The sequence below is a fragment of the Nannobrachium achirus genome, assembly GCF_963921795.1.
Source record: "Nannobrachium achirus genome assembly, chromosome: 13".
NCBI lineage: Eukaryota > Metazoa > Chordata > Actinopteri > Myctophiformes > Myctophidae > Nannobrachium > Nannobrachium achirus.
Genome location: NC_137833.1, coordinates 40,589,834 through 40,601,968, shown reverse-complemented (window position 1 = coordinate 40,601,968; position 12,135 = coordinate 40,589,834). Strand labels below are relative to the sequence as shown.

At 44.8% G+C, this 12,135-nt stretch overlaps 1 protein-coding gene across 3 annotated transcripts in view; it reads left to right on the top strand.

Moving 5' to 3' along the window:
* Positions 1-12,135, top strand: part of LOC308297548 (SH3 and PX domain-containing protein 2A-like) — a 63,055-nt gene that overhangs the window by 29,532 nt on the left and 21,388 nt on the right. For all 3 annotated transcript variants that reach the window (XM_080741002.1, XM_080741001.1, XM_080741003.1), the window contains one exon: positions 7,782-7,910. In XM_080741002.1, coding sequence (XP_080597128.1) covers positions 7,782-7,910 — 129 coding nt within the window. The remainder of the gene's footprint in view (positions 1-7,781; positions 7,911-12,135) is intronic.

The following is a 12,135-nucleotide window of genomic DNA, read 5'->3' as shown; positions in this document are numbered from 1 at the left end:
TATACACTGCAAAAAGCAACCTCATGGTGGCGCTAGAAGAGGGGCATGTGAGAAATCAGGGGCGGAGGTTGTGGTTTGCCAGCCAAGGAGTGTGTGTGAAAGGTTTGGCATGGATAGGGGCAACAGTGCCGGAGATAAGAGTCTGCAAAAAGCAACCTCATGGTGGCGCTAGAAGAGTATTTACTCCTGTTCAGGTTCAGTGTTTGGGCTATAGATGAAAGGAAAAGAACAGGGGAAAGGAAAGAAAGGTATGAATGATGTGATTATCTTTTTTAATATTGAAAGAAATTCAGACATTTAGGCTAAAAGGATAACACAGATGTCTCAGATGTCTTAAAGTGTACCAATACAATACATTGTACACTTCGTGGTCATACCTAACGTGTAACTTTCTGACTTGATATTTCCGATTGATCTTCGGAGTGTCGGGGATAGTGTGTGGTGAGGGTGAAACAGAGAAGGGGTGAGGGGGACAGAGTGAAAGAGAATGAAGTTGGGAGAGAAAAAGAGAGGGAGAGAGAGAGTGCTCGGGGGCGCAGTGCATGTGAAAAGCAGATGGAGAGAAGAGAGGAGGTTTACGTGGCAAGTGGAAACCATTTCAGTGTTACGCACAGACCGAGGGAGTGTGTTTATGTGTGCAGCCTTGCTGTCTTTATTTGAGCTGGGGGCTCAGGGGGGGCCGTAGGGAGTGGAAGTGTGTGTGTGTGTGTGTGTGTGTGTGTGTGTGTGTGTGTGTGTGTGTGTGTGTGTGTGTGTGTGTGTGTGTGTGTGTGTGTGTGTGTGTGTGTGTGTGTGTGTGCGCTTGTGCGTGTGTGTGGTAGCATTAGTCAAAAGTCATTTATTTATGCATCCCATTTAAAAACAACAGGAGTTAACACAAAGCGCTTTCCAACCGAAACAGATGACAAAACAAAAAAACATAATAACTGTGTAATAAGTCATAATCAGTAAGAGCAGCACGACTAAATCAAATGCATACATCGCAATGTGTGGGATTAAGTGTTTTTGTGTTTATTTGTGTGCGTGCATCTATGTATGAGAGCATGTGTGTATGGGAGTCAGAGTGAGTGTGTGTGTGTGCACCGTGCACGCACATCTGTGCATTTAGTGGGAAGAGAATGGCTAATCTGTGTACGGGTGAGGGGGCTGGTGTCAAGAGGTCTGCACACGTGAGTGTGTGCGCGCATGCATGTGTGCGTGTGAGTGTGCATGTGTGTGTGTGTGTGTGTGTGTGTGTGTGTGTGCGTGTGCATGCAGATGGATAGGATTGTAGCATGGCGTAGGAAATTATTATGACGAATGAGTGCTCCCTAATCAACTATTGTGCTTTTTCTGCAAAAGAATACTCTTACTTTCTCAATAAACAACTATTGAATACTGAGCCCTTTGACAGACCGCACCTCTAAGATATAAAGGCCTTATTCCCCTACAATCATTCTCATAACATCCAAACGATTGCAGTCACTATCTCACTATCAATCATTCACCGACATGTTTTGTAGCTTACGGTAGGTTAGTATTATATACATAGATTTAAAAAAATCACACCCGTGTGAACTGAGCGGTGGTTTACCCACCTAACTGTACTGTACATATTCTGTGTTCTATATCTATGAATTCTATGTGTTCTAGATCTATGAATTCTGTCACCCCCCCCCCCCCCCCCCCCCCCAGGCTAGTCTCAACAGCACCCTCTTACCCACCAACCCCCCCCCCCCCCTCCTGTGTGTGTGTGTGTGTGTGTGTGTGTGTGTGTGTGTGTGTGTGTGTGTGTGTGTGTGCGTGTGTGTGTGTGTGCCTGGCCTGGCCTGGCCTGAAAACAGCGCCCCTCCCTTAACATGTGTGGTCATAAAAGGTACTGTAGGGCAGGCTACATACAGACCCACCCACATACACGGATACACGGATACACACACGGCCACTCTATGGAGACGGTGTGACCACCGCTCAAAAAATGCAAACCAACTTGATAGTTAAGGCAGAACCTGAAGTCAAGAGTGGCTCTTGTCCTCCTGCGGGGGCAGCAGAGAGCGGAGTCGAGCCAAGTCATAGGGTTCCTGACAGTGACCATTTGTGTTGAGGCAGAAACCATCTCCAAGTTTCAAATTTGTAATTTTTTTCGTGAAAACAGCTGATCTACAAGCACACAATGTTGTGTGCTTGTAGATCAGCTGTTTTCACTAGTTTAAATCATTTTAAAAATGAATGATAAATACAAAACAAACGGTTTTGGACATACAAGGTTTCCACTCAACAGCGCCGATTTGTCAGTCAGTGTTGAGGCCAGCCTGCTGGAGCAGGCCAGCAGCACGCAAGCTTCATGTCCAAAACACGCAGCGCGCTCCAGAAAAGAAAAGGCTTACGAAATCCTCCGAAATGGGGCAAAGGAGGACGGTCTGGTGGTGTTTCTGTGCTCTACAGCTGCTGCTGTTTGTGTGTGTGTGTGTGTGTGTGTGTGTGTGTGTGTGTGTGTGTGTGTGTGTGTGTGTGTGTGTGTGTGTGTGTGTGTGTGTGTGTGTGTGTGTGTGTGTGTGCGCGTGTGTGTCGGCATGTTGAAAGAATGCTGCAGCGTGTGGGAGTCCGGTGATCGGAAAAGAATGTTCGATGAAAACTTTACATGCTTCTTAATATACCATTGCGCCGTGCACGGTTTTCAACGTCGCCGTAAAGCCATTTGAAAGCCATTTTCCCCTCTGTGAGTTTGTTTTGGACATGCTCTCTGTGCTATTTGTTTGTGCCCCCCTCCCTCTCCTCTTCCCTTAAGGCCACATACTGATTCCATGACATGAGTGCATCTGTGTGCACTCTGTTGAACGGCAGTGCGGAGTCCGTTCCTCTGCTGCATCCACCTACTGTACACATCTGCAGCTGATCGTGAGCCAAACAAAGGCATTGTACTTTGCCAAATCTCACTCCACAACGGTTAGGTCTGCCTGGAGGTTGTTGCACAACATTCAAAGCATGGCTCGTGTTTTACATGGGAGTCTATTCCAGTGGTTCTCAACCTTTTCAGGCCGCGACCCCCCAAATAATCATATTTTAACTGGGTACACACCCCCACCCTGAAGAGTTGAGGCATTACATTTTGCATAACACGGTTCTATTGTGAAAATAGCCGATCTACATGCTAAGAACGCCTCGCGTTGCGAGGCTTGTGAGCATGTACAGTTAACCCTAACCCTAACCCTAACCCTCAAATTGTCACTTTAGAAATGTGCAGATACCCTCTACACTTTAACTTTATGTTGGTTTGTTTACTGTTGAGTAATCTCTCAAGACACTCTATGAAGAGGAACAAACAGAGTGGGCGTTCCCTTTTATTTGACGATGGTTAGCCAGACTGACTGTTGAGTAAGAAAACAATGTTGCACATTAAGCTAATCATCTGGGGACCCCCCAAAATAATTTGGGGAGTCCCCCCCCCCCCTGGGGGTCCCGACCCACAGGTTGAGAACTACTGGTCTATTCCACCCAGAGTCAGAGTGACAGTCACAGCCAGATCCTCATGCTGGAATATGAAAGCAAAGCAAAAAAAAAGCCAGTGGTGTAAATGTCACACAGGTCCATTTGCACACTGTACGAGTTAAAGGAACACTGAGGAGTTTACAGTGTAGGGCTGCCTCAAATCCCTCGCTCCCTGCTTCCCTCCTCTACATGACGCACTGTTGCAAAAGTTGCCAACTGTCGTCCTCTCGGACAGAGATGATGAGGGCTGGAGGGGAGGGGTTGGTGGCGACTGGGAGTGCAAGGGTGGGAGCAGGAAGCACATGTATAAATCGGAGAGGGGAGCGACATAAACAAAGTGAGTGGCTAATAAGGCTATCTGATGGTGGCCCAGAGCTGAACCATTTCTTTATTCAGACTTCATAAATCCTGCGGGAGACAGACTAATACTTGTGTGCAGAGTGACATACGTGTACATGCGTGTGCACGCAGGCAGTCACTCTCTCTCCCCCCCACCCCCACCCCCACACACACAGGTGACATTAACAAATGATAATGTACTTGAGTACTGTGCCCAGTACAATTCTTGAGTATCTATTATACTTACATAGCTATTCTTTTTTTTTCTTCGTCTTCTTTTTTGGGCAGGAAACTTACTTTACTCCTCTAAAAATTATCGCTTAAAGGTTTTCACTATTCTTCAAAAATAGCAGATCTACAAGTTCATATGAAGTGACACCTACACACCTACTGTACCTGAAAATGTATTTTCTGTTCATTAAAGAGCTGGATAGACAGTGAGACTCTAGTTATTGAACAAATGCTTATTTTCCCTACTTTTAGCTCAAAACCTTTGACTGAGCAACTTTCACTTGAAGTGGAGTAAATATTTGAGCAGGATTAAAGGGGTTGTGTACTTTGTCTGCCCCCCCCCCCCCCAACACACACACACACACACACACACACACACACACACACACACACACACACACACACACACACACACACACACACACACACACACACACACACACACACACACACACACACACACACACACACACACACACACACACACACACACACACACACACGTCCTTCAGTAATTGAGTGACGTAAGTAACTTTATTTTTTAGCCCATGAAGCAAAATACTGTATCTGGTTAGTTACTCAAAAACACACCTATTATACAGTATTATGGCCAAGGTTGTTTCAGCACCTTTTTCTCACTACGTGTGCTCCTGTTCTGGCTCTGCTGATGCAAAACATTTAATTTCCTGTATGAAGCTGAAAATATTAGCTTTTGTTTTTCAGGCCTACTGACTTTGCTGACAAAGTCTTTACTTGCTCACCCAGAGTCTCGGCTTTACTGTATGTGTCGTACAAACCTCTTTTTTTAATGTTCTTTTTGACGTAGATCTTCGATTCCCCACGACACATCACACTAGGTTTTTACGCACATCTTCCTGGAAATGATGGAGGTGATATAAAACTTGTTTCCTATCCGTGATATGATGGTGTCCTTGATATGCCATCAGTGATGGAAAAAGTGCTCATTATGCAGAATGAGTTATCAGATGTCTAAAATGTATTAAAATCCTTTGAAAATACCGGAAGCAACGCGTTGTGAGCTTATAGATCGGCTATTTTCAAATAGAGGCTGAAGTGGTTAATATATGTTTTATAATAATAATAAAAATCTACTAGTAACTAGAACCCAAGTTTTCAAATAATCGTAGTGGAGTAAAAGTATAATATTTGTCTCTGAGCTGTAGTGGAGTAGAAGTAAAAATATAGAAATGTGGAAATAAAAGTAAATAGTAAAAGTACTTTGTTACTTTACACCACTGTATGCCATTTATTTGATAATGGGTAGTCAGCCATTCCTCTTACAACGACTCATGACAGGTCATAAAAACTATTTTAGTGTTTTTCCAAGACTCTACTTTGGATGAAAGTAATGGAATACAACCACAGGCACGTTTCACTCAGTAGTTTCTCTTATGTACAAGCAATATTTACAACAAAACCAGGTTTTATTCAGTATTCTTCTTTTTATCTATCATTCAGTTAGTCATGTACTGTAGTCATTTACTGTAGGGATGCTCTAACATTTTATGCTGTGAGCTGTTTTATATTAATTTACAGTATGTCATGTTATACAGTACGACCAACAAGATATTACCAGATTTCAAATCATTTGGGCTTTTCCATTTTTCTGCACCCGCCCTCGCAGTTTAATGACACATCTTGCACAAACAAATGTGAAAGCTTCCAAAAACCACAGACCCACCACCGCACTAATCCGGTGTCAGAATCTTTGGCAGGATTAGTGTTCTCGCTAACGCTAATGTTGTGAGTTCACCCTCATACATTATTAGCTCCTTGACATTTCATATGTTTAGTTCCAGAACGGGAATGCTGAATGGGAATATAATCCTAATTTGCAGAAATGTTAATCTCTTGTCTGGCAGTAGGTTGTCTGGATGACTCTCTTTTTGGAACTGGCAGCTTAATCCCAGCTGTCTGAAACACTCCTTATCTAAGCCTCAGACCTTCTGTCTATTGGACAGGATTTGAGTTATTTTCCATCTTCTGAATTAAATGGGAGCTGCTTGTTCCAGAAACTCAGTTTACTACCCTGTGAAAAATAGTTTCATTTGGGCTTGTTTGGCTCTTCTGATCTCCTTGGGGACGATTTTTCCAAGACATTTCTCAAGATTAAGACCTCACATATTTAATATTTCTTGTGAGCAATTGATCTCAATTAGAAGAGATGCTGCACAGCAAGCTCACTGAGAGTGAGGTGAAAGATATTTTCCTAATGGTTTCTGTCTCTCTGTGTTTGTAAATGGTATACTGCTATTCAGACTATCAGTTTGAGATGCTGGATTAGAAATGCACATTAAAAAGTGGGTTTGACGTGACCCCTGTGTTCTTTCAGTGGGTCTGAGCTCTGTGGCTATCAGTAGCGTACTATATTATGTGTGAAGTGAACTGAATCTCAGCTGTGTGGCTGATTCTCTACTCCAGCTGATGCTTGTTAGTTCTGCTGCTAAAAGGGAGTTGTCTCAGTTCATTCTGAGTTTAGTAGAGCCTGACCAATTTATTGGCCATTATTTGACTTTTTTGATGACATCGGTATCCGCAATTGTGCAGCTTATACGTCCAGATTTTGTCAAAGATAGCTGATCTAGAAGATCATAACACATCGTAATCCCAGTCATTGTGAGCTATTTTTTTTAACTTGAATATGGCTTGTGTGTTATGCAAAATATTGGTCAAAACATAAAATCTCCAAAATCGGGATCAGCATCAGACCCAAAAAGCTGGCATTGGCGGGGCTCTAGAATTTCGGTTGGATATGTATATCTCTCATAATTATAGGCTACAGCAGGGGGCAAATAGGTGACGTCAATAGATGTTGCTCAATCCAATAGGTAGGTGCATGATTTGACCTTTCATTTATGTATGTTTGGGCACCACATTTCATCCATGCACCTTGACAAATGAAATGCATATAGTTTTCTGTTCGACTACAAGATTCACTTTCTCTGTCACAACTTGAATAATGCTTCACTGCCCGAACTCATATGGTTAACCCAGAGAAGTGGAGAAATGCAGGAGGTTTCCATTGGCTTGTCTGCATGCCGTAGTCAGAGCTCTAGTGTTTCATGGAGGCAGAGGGCCGCCCTCAAAGCCCAGCTCCAGCCCCTTCATATGGTTCTATTTAAGGCCTCTAGTGTCGACTCATATGATTGGCGTACACAACCCCCTACCCTTCTTCCTGCTCCAGCCCCAACCGAGAAGAAGGAGGCTTTTTAGCAGACTGTTTATTTTCCAGGGGAAACCAACTCTCTCTCCCACTCCACTGTCCCGTCCACAACTGGCAATAGCTCCTTGCTCTTCATTTCGTCCTATATGCCTTTCTCTCCATTTCTCCCTGTTTTATTCCTCTTCTATGTTTCCTTCTCTGTTTCCCTCTGAATACATCAACCTCTGTCTACCTACTCTGTTGGACCAGATGGATAAGCACCCCCACCCAAGGGCGTAGAATGGACTCTTTTCAATTGACCGCTTGATGCTTTACCTGCTGGAGAGAGAGACATTTCCCCCCCTGCATGCTTTCAAGCTCTCCGTTGCCCTCGTTGTTGGGCTGGAGAGGGATGCACCTCTATGGCCAGACTCTTAGGAAGATGTACTGAGCCCTGTGTGTATTCCCATTGGCTGAGCTCTGCTGACAAATTGGCCTATGGCACAACGGGTGCCCGGCGGCCGATCTCGCGGGCCCATGGCTGGCAGCTGGCTGACAGCGTGTTTCTTCCCCTCCACCCCAGGTCTGGATGCCTCGGACCCCATGCTACTGGAGCAGTATGTGGTGGTGGCCAATTATGAGAAACAAGAGCCGTCCGAGATCAGCCTCCAAGCTGGCGAGGTGGTGGACGTCATCGATAAGAGTGAGACCGGTGAGTGTTCAAAACAAACACGCAAAGCGCCGACACAAGTGATGCGCGAATACACAAAACACGCAAACATACTACTCTATGCAGTACACACAAAACACACGCGCACACGCACGCACGCGCACACACAAACACACACTCGCTGCCACCTAAACACTTCCAACATAAACAAACACAGACATTTCCATGAAAACAGTCAAGGGTTCCTTTCGTTCTTGCACCCCCAAAAGTCCTCCCTCACTCCTCCTCCTAAACACCCCCATCTCTCTCTGTCCTATCTAGCCTCTCTCTCTCTCTTCCTTCCCTCTTTGTCCTCAGCCTGCTAGCTGTGCCTTAGCCCCATCTGGAGGCTCACTTTGGCTTGCAGTCAGGCCTGTTTTTTTCCCCCATTGTTGGTTTAGGCTGTGGGCCAGAATGTTGCCTTTAGCAGGAGGAATGTCTTCCAGGCTCATATATTAATTATTCTGCCTTACTCTAATGGAAAGAAAGCAAGGCATGCTGGATTTACAAATGCCATCTGTGGAGAGTCCTTAGTCAGCTGTTTAACCACTGGAGAAGCCTAGGAAACAGGGCCTAGGCTGCTGCCTTTTAGGATATGTCATCACTTTGGCCAGTATTGATGATTGACACAGATAGAATAGGCATACAGTATCAAACAATTGAACACTTTGCAGGAATATCTACAGTATGATCCTGTGGTAAGGTTTACCAGGTGCGTGCGTGCGTGTGGAGGAGCTTTTGTTGCTAAACCGTTGTTTTGGTAGGTGTCACAAATTTCTAAATTTCTTCACAGAAAATCTGCCAATTTATTGAACCATAGAACGCAGCTTGAGGAGACACCTACTTATATATTTTTATTTTTTTATAGGATTTGTCTTTTTCATCAGTGGGGTGAAGGGAGATGGATGGCTCCAGTAACAGGGCTTGACGTATGGCTTTAATGGTGTGCTGAGACAGTAAAACGGTAATGGGCCTCATGTGTTCTTCAGAGGGTAGGAGGAGAGGGAGGAGAAATGGTGACCATGGAAGCAACTGGACTTGGGTTTCACTTTGGGCATGAGTGAAAAAGCCCATGGCACAAGTGGCCTCAAGGAAGAGAGTCAATAGAGTGGGACTGCTTTGAAGTGTCACGTGTGTCCGTTTCTTGACTCGGCCTATTTGTTTTCTCTCCGTGGTCTAGAAGGACTTGGACCCACTAGGGAGCCTCCGTTAGGCGGATATTCCAACACCTTGAAGTCCTTTTTACCAGGGGCCTTATATGAGGCCCTCCCTCCAGGATCTGCTTGAACTTGCTTGGTGTGCATGCTTTTTTACAGTTGTGCCATGTTATGTTTTGTGTGGTGGATACTACACTACTGAACCTTGTCACTTAGGCCAGTGGTTCTCAAAGTTGATTCCAGGGACTCTGCGGATTCCTTTAGGGGGGTCTAAATTGACCCATACAAGTCTGTAACTCTGACAGTGTACAAATGGAACCAAATGAGCCCGTTAGGGTTCATTTGGTTCCATTTGTACACTGCCAGAGTTAAGGGGAGACCTTGAAATTTGAAGGTTTGAGAAACACTGACATAGACCCTTAGCCCATTTAAACCGGGAACCCCTATACACAACTACTGTATACTGTACCTTTCAATGCGGGAACCACTTTTAGGGTAGTTATTAGCTTTTTATGACATCTTTCTCAGTTCTGATACAGTGACTTGCCTATCCTGTGTGCCATTCCAAATCTGTCACCAGTTTACACAGAGCAAAACAGTAGTCCACACTGGTCTCTGCTACTTAAAACAGAGCCCAAGGCTATTGGACATTTATTTAGGCTCTGATTGACAGTTCCACAGTGGTTTGAAGTAAATACAAGGTGCTGCGGGGCTGTTTCCGAGAGCACAGCTAGGATTTTAACTCAAACCTTGATGCCTCCTCAGTGGCGTACAGTTCAGCAAAAGCTAAGGTATGGCAACGGCCTGCGTGCAAGACACCAGTCATGTTGCCATACCTTAGCAACAGGCACGGTGAAAAGTACATTTTATTATTTCCCCCTGTAGCCAAGGTATGGCAGCTGCCATAGCTTGCCATACCCAATTGACGCCTCTGTGCCTCCTGCCCTGGAAGCAGACTGAGGCTCCTCTGTTATGCTAGGTGACATCATTCTCTATCCTTCAGCCCATGCTAACGAGTCCAGGTCTCGTTTGGTTTAGCATCCAATGCCTAGCAGGATAAGTGTGCACCTTTTATAGGTTCTGACATACTGATCTGTGAATTACAGAGCTAAGTGGTGAACACGGTGAATATATGCTCTTCATGAACTTGAGGCACTAAACTGTCAGATATCATGACAAAAAGTTGGTATTGGATTGTATGGAGGTCTGAGCTGTAGCCTACAACATGGACCTTTTCCTGTAAAGCAACACCGCACTTTTAAGCCAGCATGGTTCCCCTGCAGAGATTTTGGGATGGCCCGCACGGAAAATCTCCTCACATGCACATATTCTCATCTAATTTAATCTCAATGGTCCCAATTCGTTTTATATGAGCTGTGCAACGAGAGTTGTGAGTGCATGAGAGTGTGATTGCCATATATGCCATGGATCCATTATTGAAATATCACAGCACCGGAGCCTTTTATTTATAGTTAAACCAACAGGAGGTGTCCAACTGTTGTCTCACTCTGGAATAAAGCCATTGTTCTGTGTACTGTGGCTGGCTGCGCCCGTGCGCCGGCTGTGGTTTTCCTTACCTTGGATTAGATAATATATGCCTTTGACAGGGCACTGAATCTAGGTCAGACCTATAAGCAAGCTCAGCTTTCTCTACTTTTCCAGCCTGCTGTCCCGAGCCAAGGCTGTATTTTCCGTTGCACTGCTTGATGCCGCTGCCTGTGTGCATATTGGCCTACTTTACATACAGTACAGTAAAGTGTCATAGTTTGTTGACCATGTGTGTCTTTGTTGTTACTTGAACAAGGTACAGTATGGTGCTATAGGTGACGGAAAGGGCAAGGGCTGATGACTTAAGTATGATGTTGATGTTTTAGCTAGGTGGTGATTCAATCCTAATAATTTGATTTAATATACACTGGGAAAAAAAATCACAGAGAAAGACTGAAAGACTTCAGCTGCAGGCTCTGATGCTGTTAGCGTTCCTAGCAGCTTGGTGAAGTACTCAACAAGTTTGCCAACCTCGAATTGAAAACGTACATAAAAATAATCCATGACCGTAATTTTAAAACTTTACTGCACTGTAAGTACCATGTCAAAGTATGTTTGACAGTCATATTAGCTTTGTCCTTGCACTATCTGTGAGATTGTGGTCATTTTATTTGTCTATTTTTATGAGAGTTTGCCAGGGAGAGGCGCTGGCCCAAGAGAAGAGAGGAGTGCGGGGGAAAAGACTCTGAGGGAATATGGAAAAAGCCATTTCCTGCCAAAGTTAGCGGTTCAGAGAGGTTGGTTCATTATAATGGCTTAATGGATCCTCCAGGATGCCTCCTCAGCTTACAGTATGTTGGAGAGATGCTAACCAGAGCTAAGCTAGCACCACAGCCCCCGCTGCATTGCAAGATCCGTTTAAATGCACTGTGGTCAACGGTTGAAACCTCGGCCACTAATGGGAGTTGTGCATGGGAGAGATATAGGGACTTGCAGTTTCTTTTCACTGTGGAAGTGCACAGGGGCGTCACAAGGGGTAGGAAAGTGGGACTGAGTTACTGGGGCCCAAGGTGGAGGGGCCCTAATAACTTTATCTATTGAAAAATAGCAGATATACAAGCTCACAGCGCGGCACCGAGTGCCGCGCTGCGAGCTTGTAGATCTGCTATTTTTGAAAAGTTGTGAATGTGTGAAAATCTTTGAATATATGTATTTTTTAAGTGAACATTTCTAACTCAAATTTTGCTTCTGGGGAGTCCCTGGAACTAAATATTTTGAGATCGGGGTCCGTGGTCAAATACATATCATCTTGGGGGTCCTTGACATAGGTTTCTTGCACACATTTTCACGATTTTCCAAAAATAGCAGATCTACAAGCTCGCAGCGCGGCACTCGGTGCCGCGCTGTGAGCTTGTATATCTGCTATTTTTCAATAGTTAACATTCATGGGGGGGCCCGCAGTGAATCCTTGTACCCAGGGCCCAGAATTTGGTGTGACGCCCCTGGAAGTGCAGTTCCATATAGGTGCCTCTTGTCTGCTTACACATCAAGGGCACTGTTGGGCTGGCGTTGCCCAGTCTGAC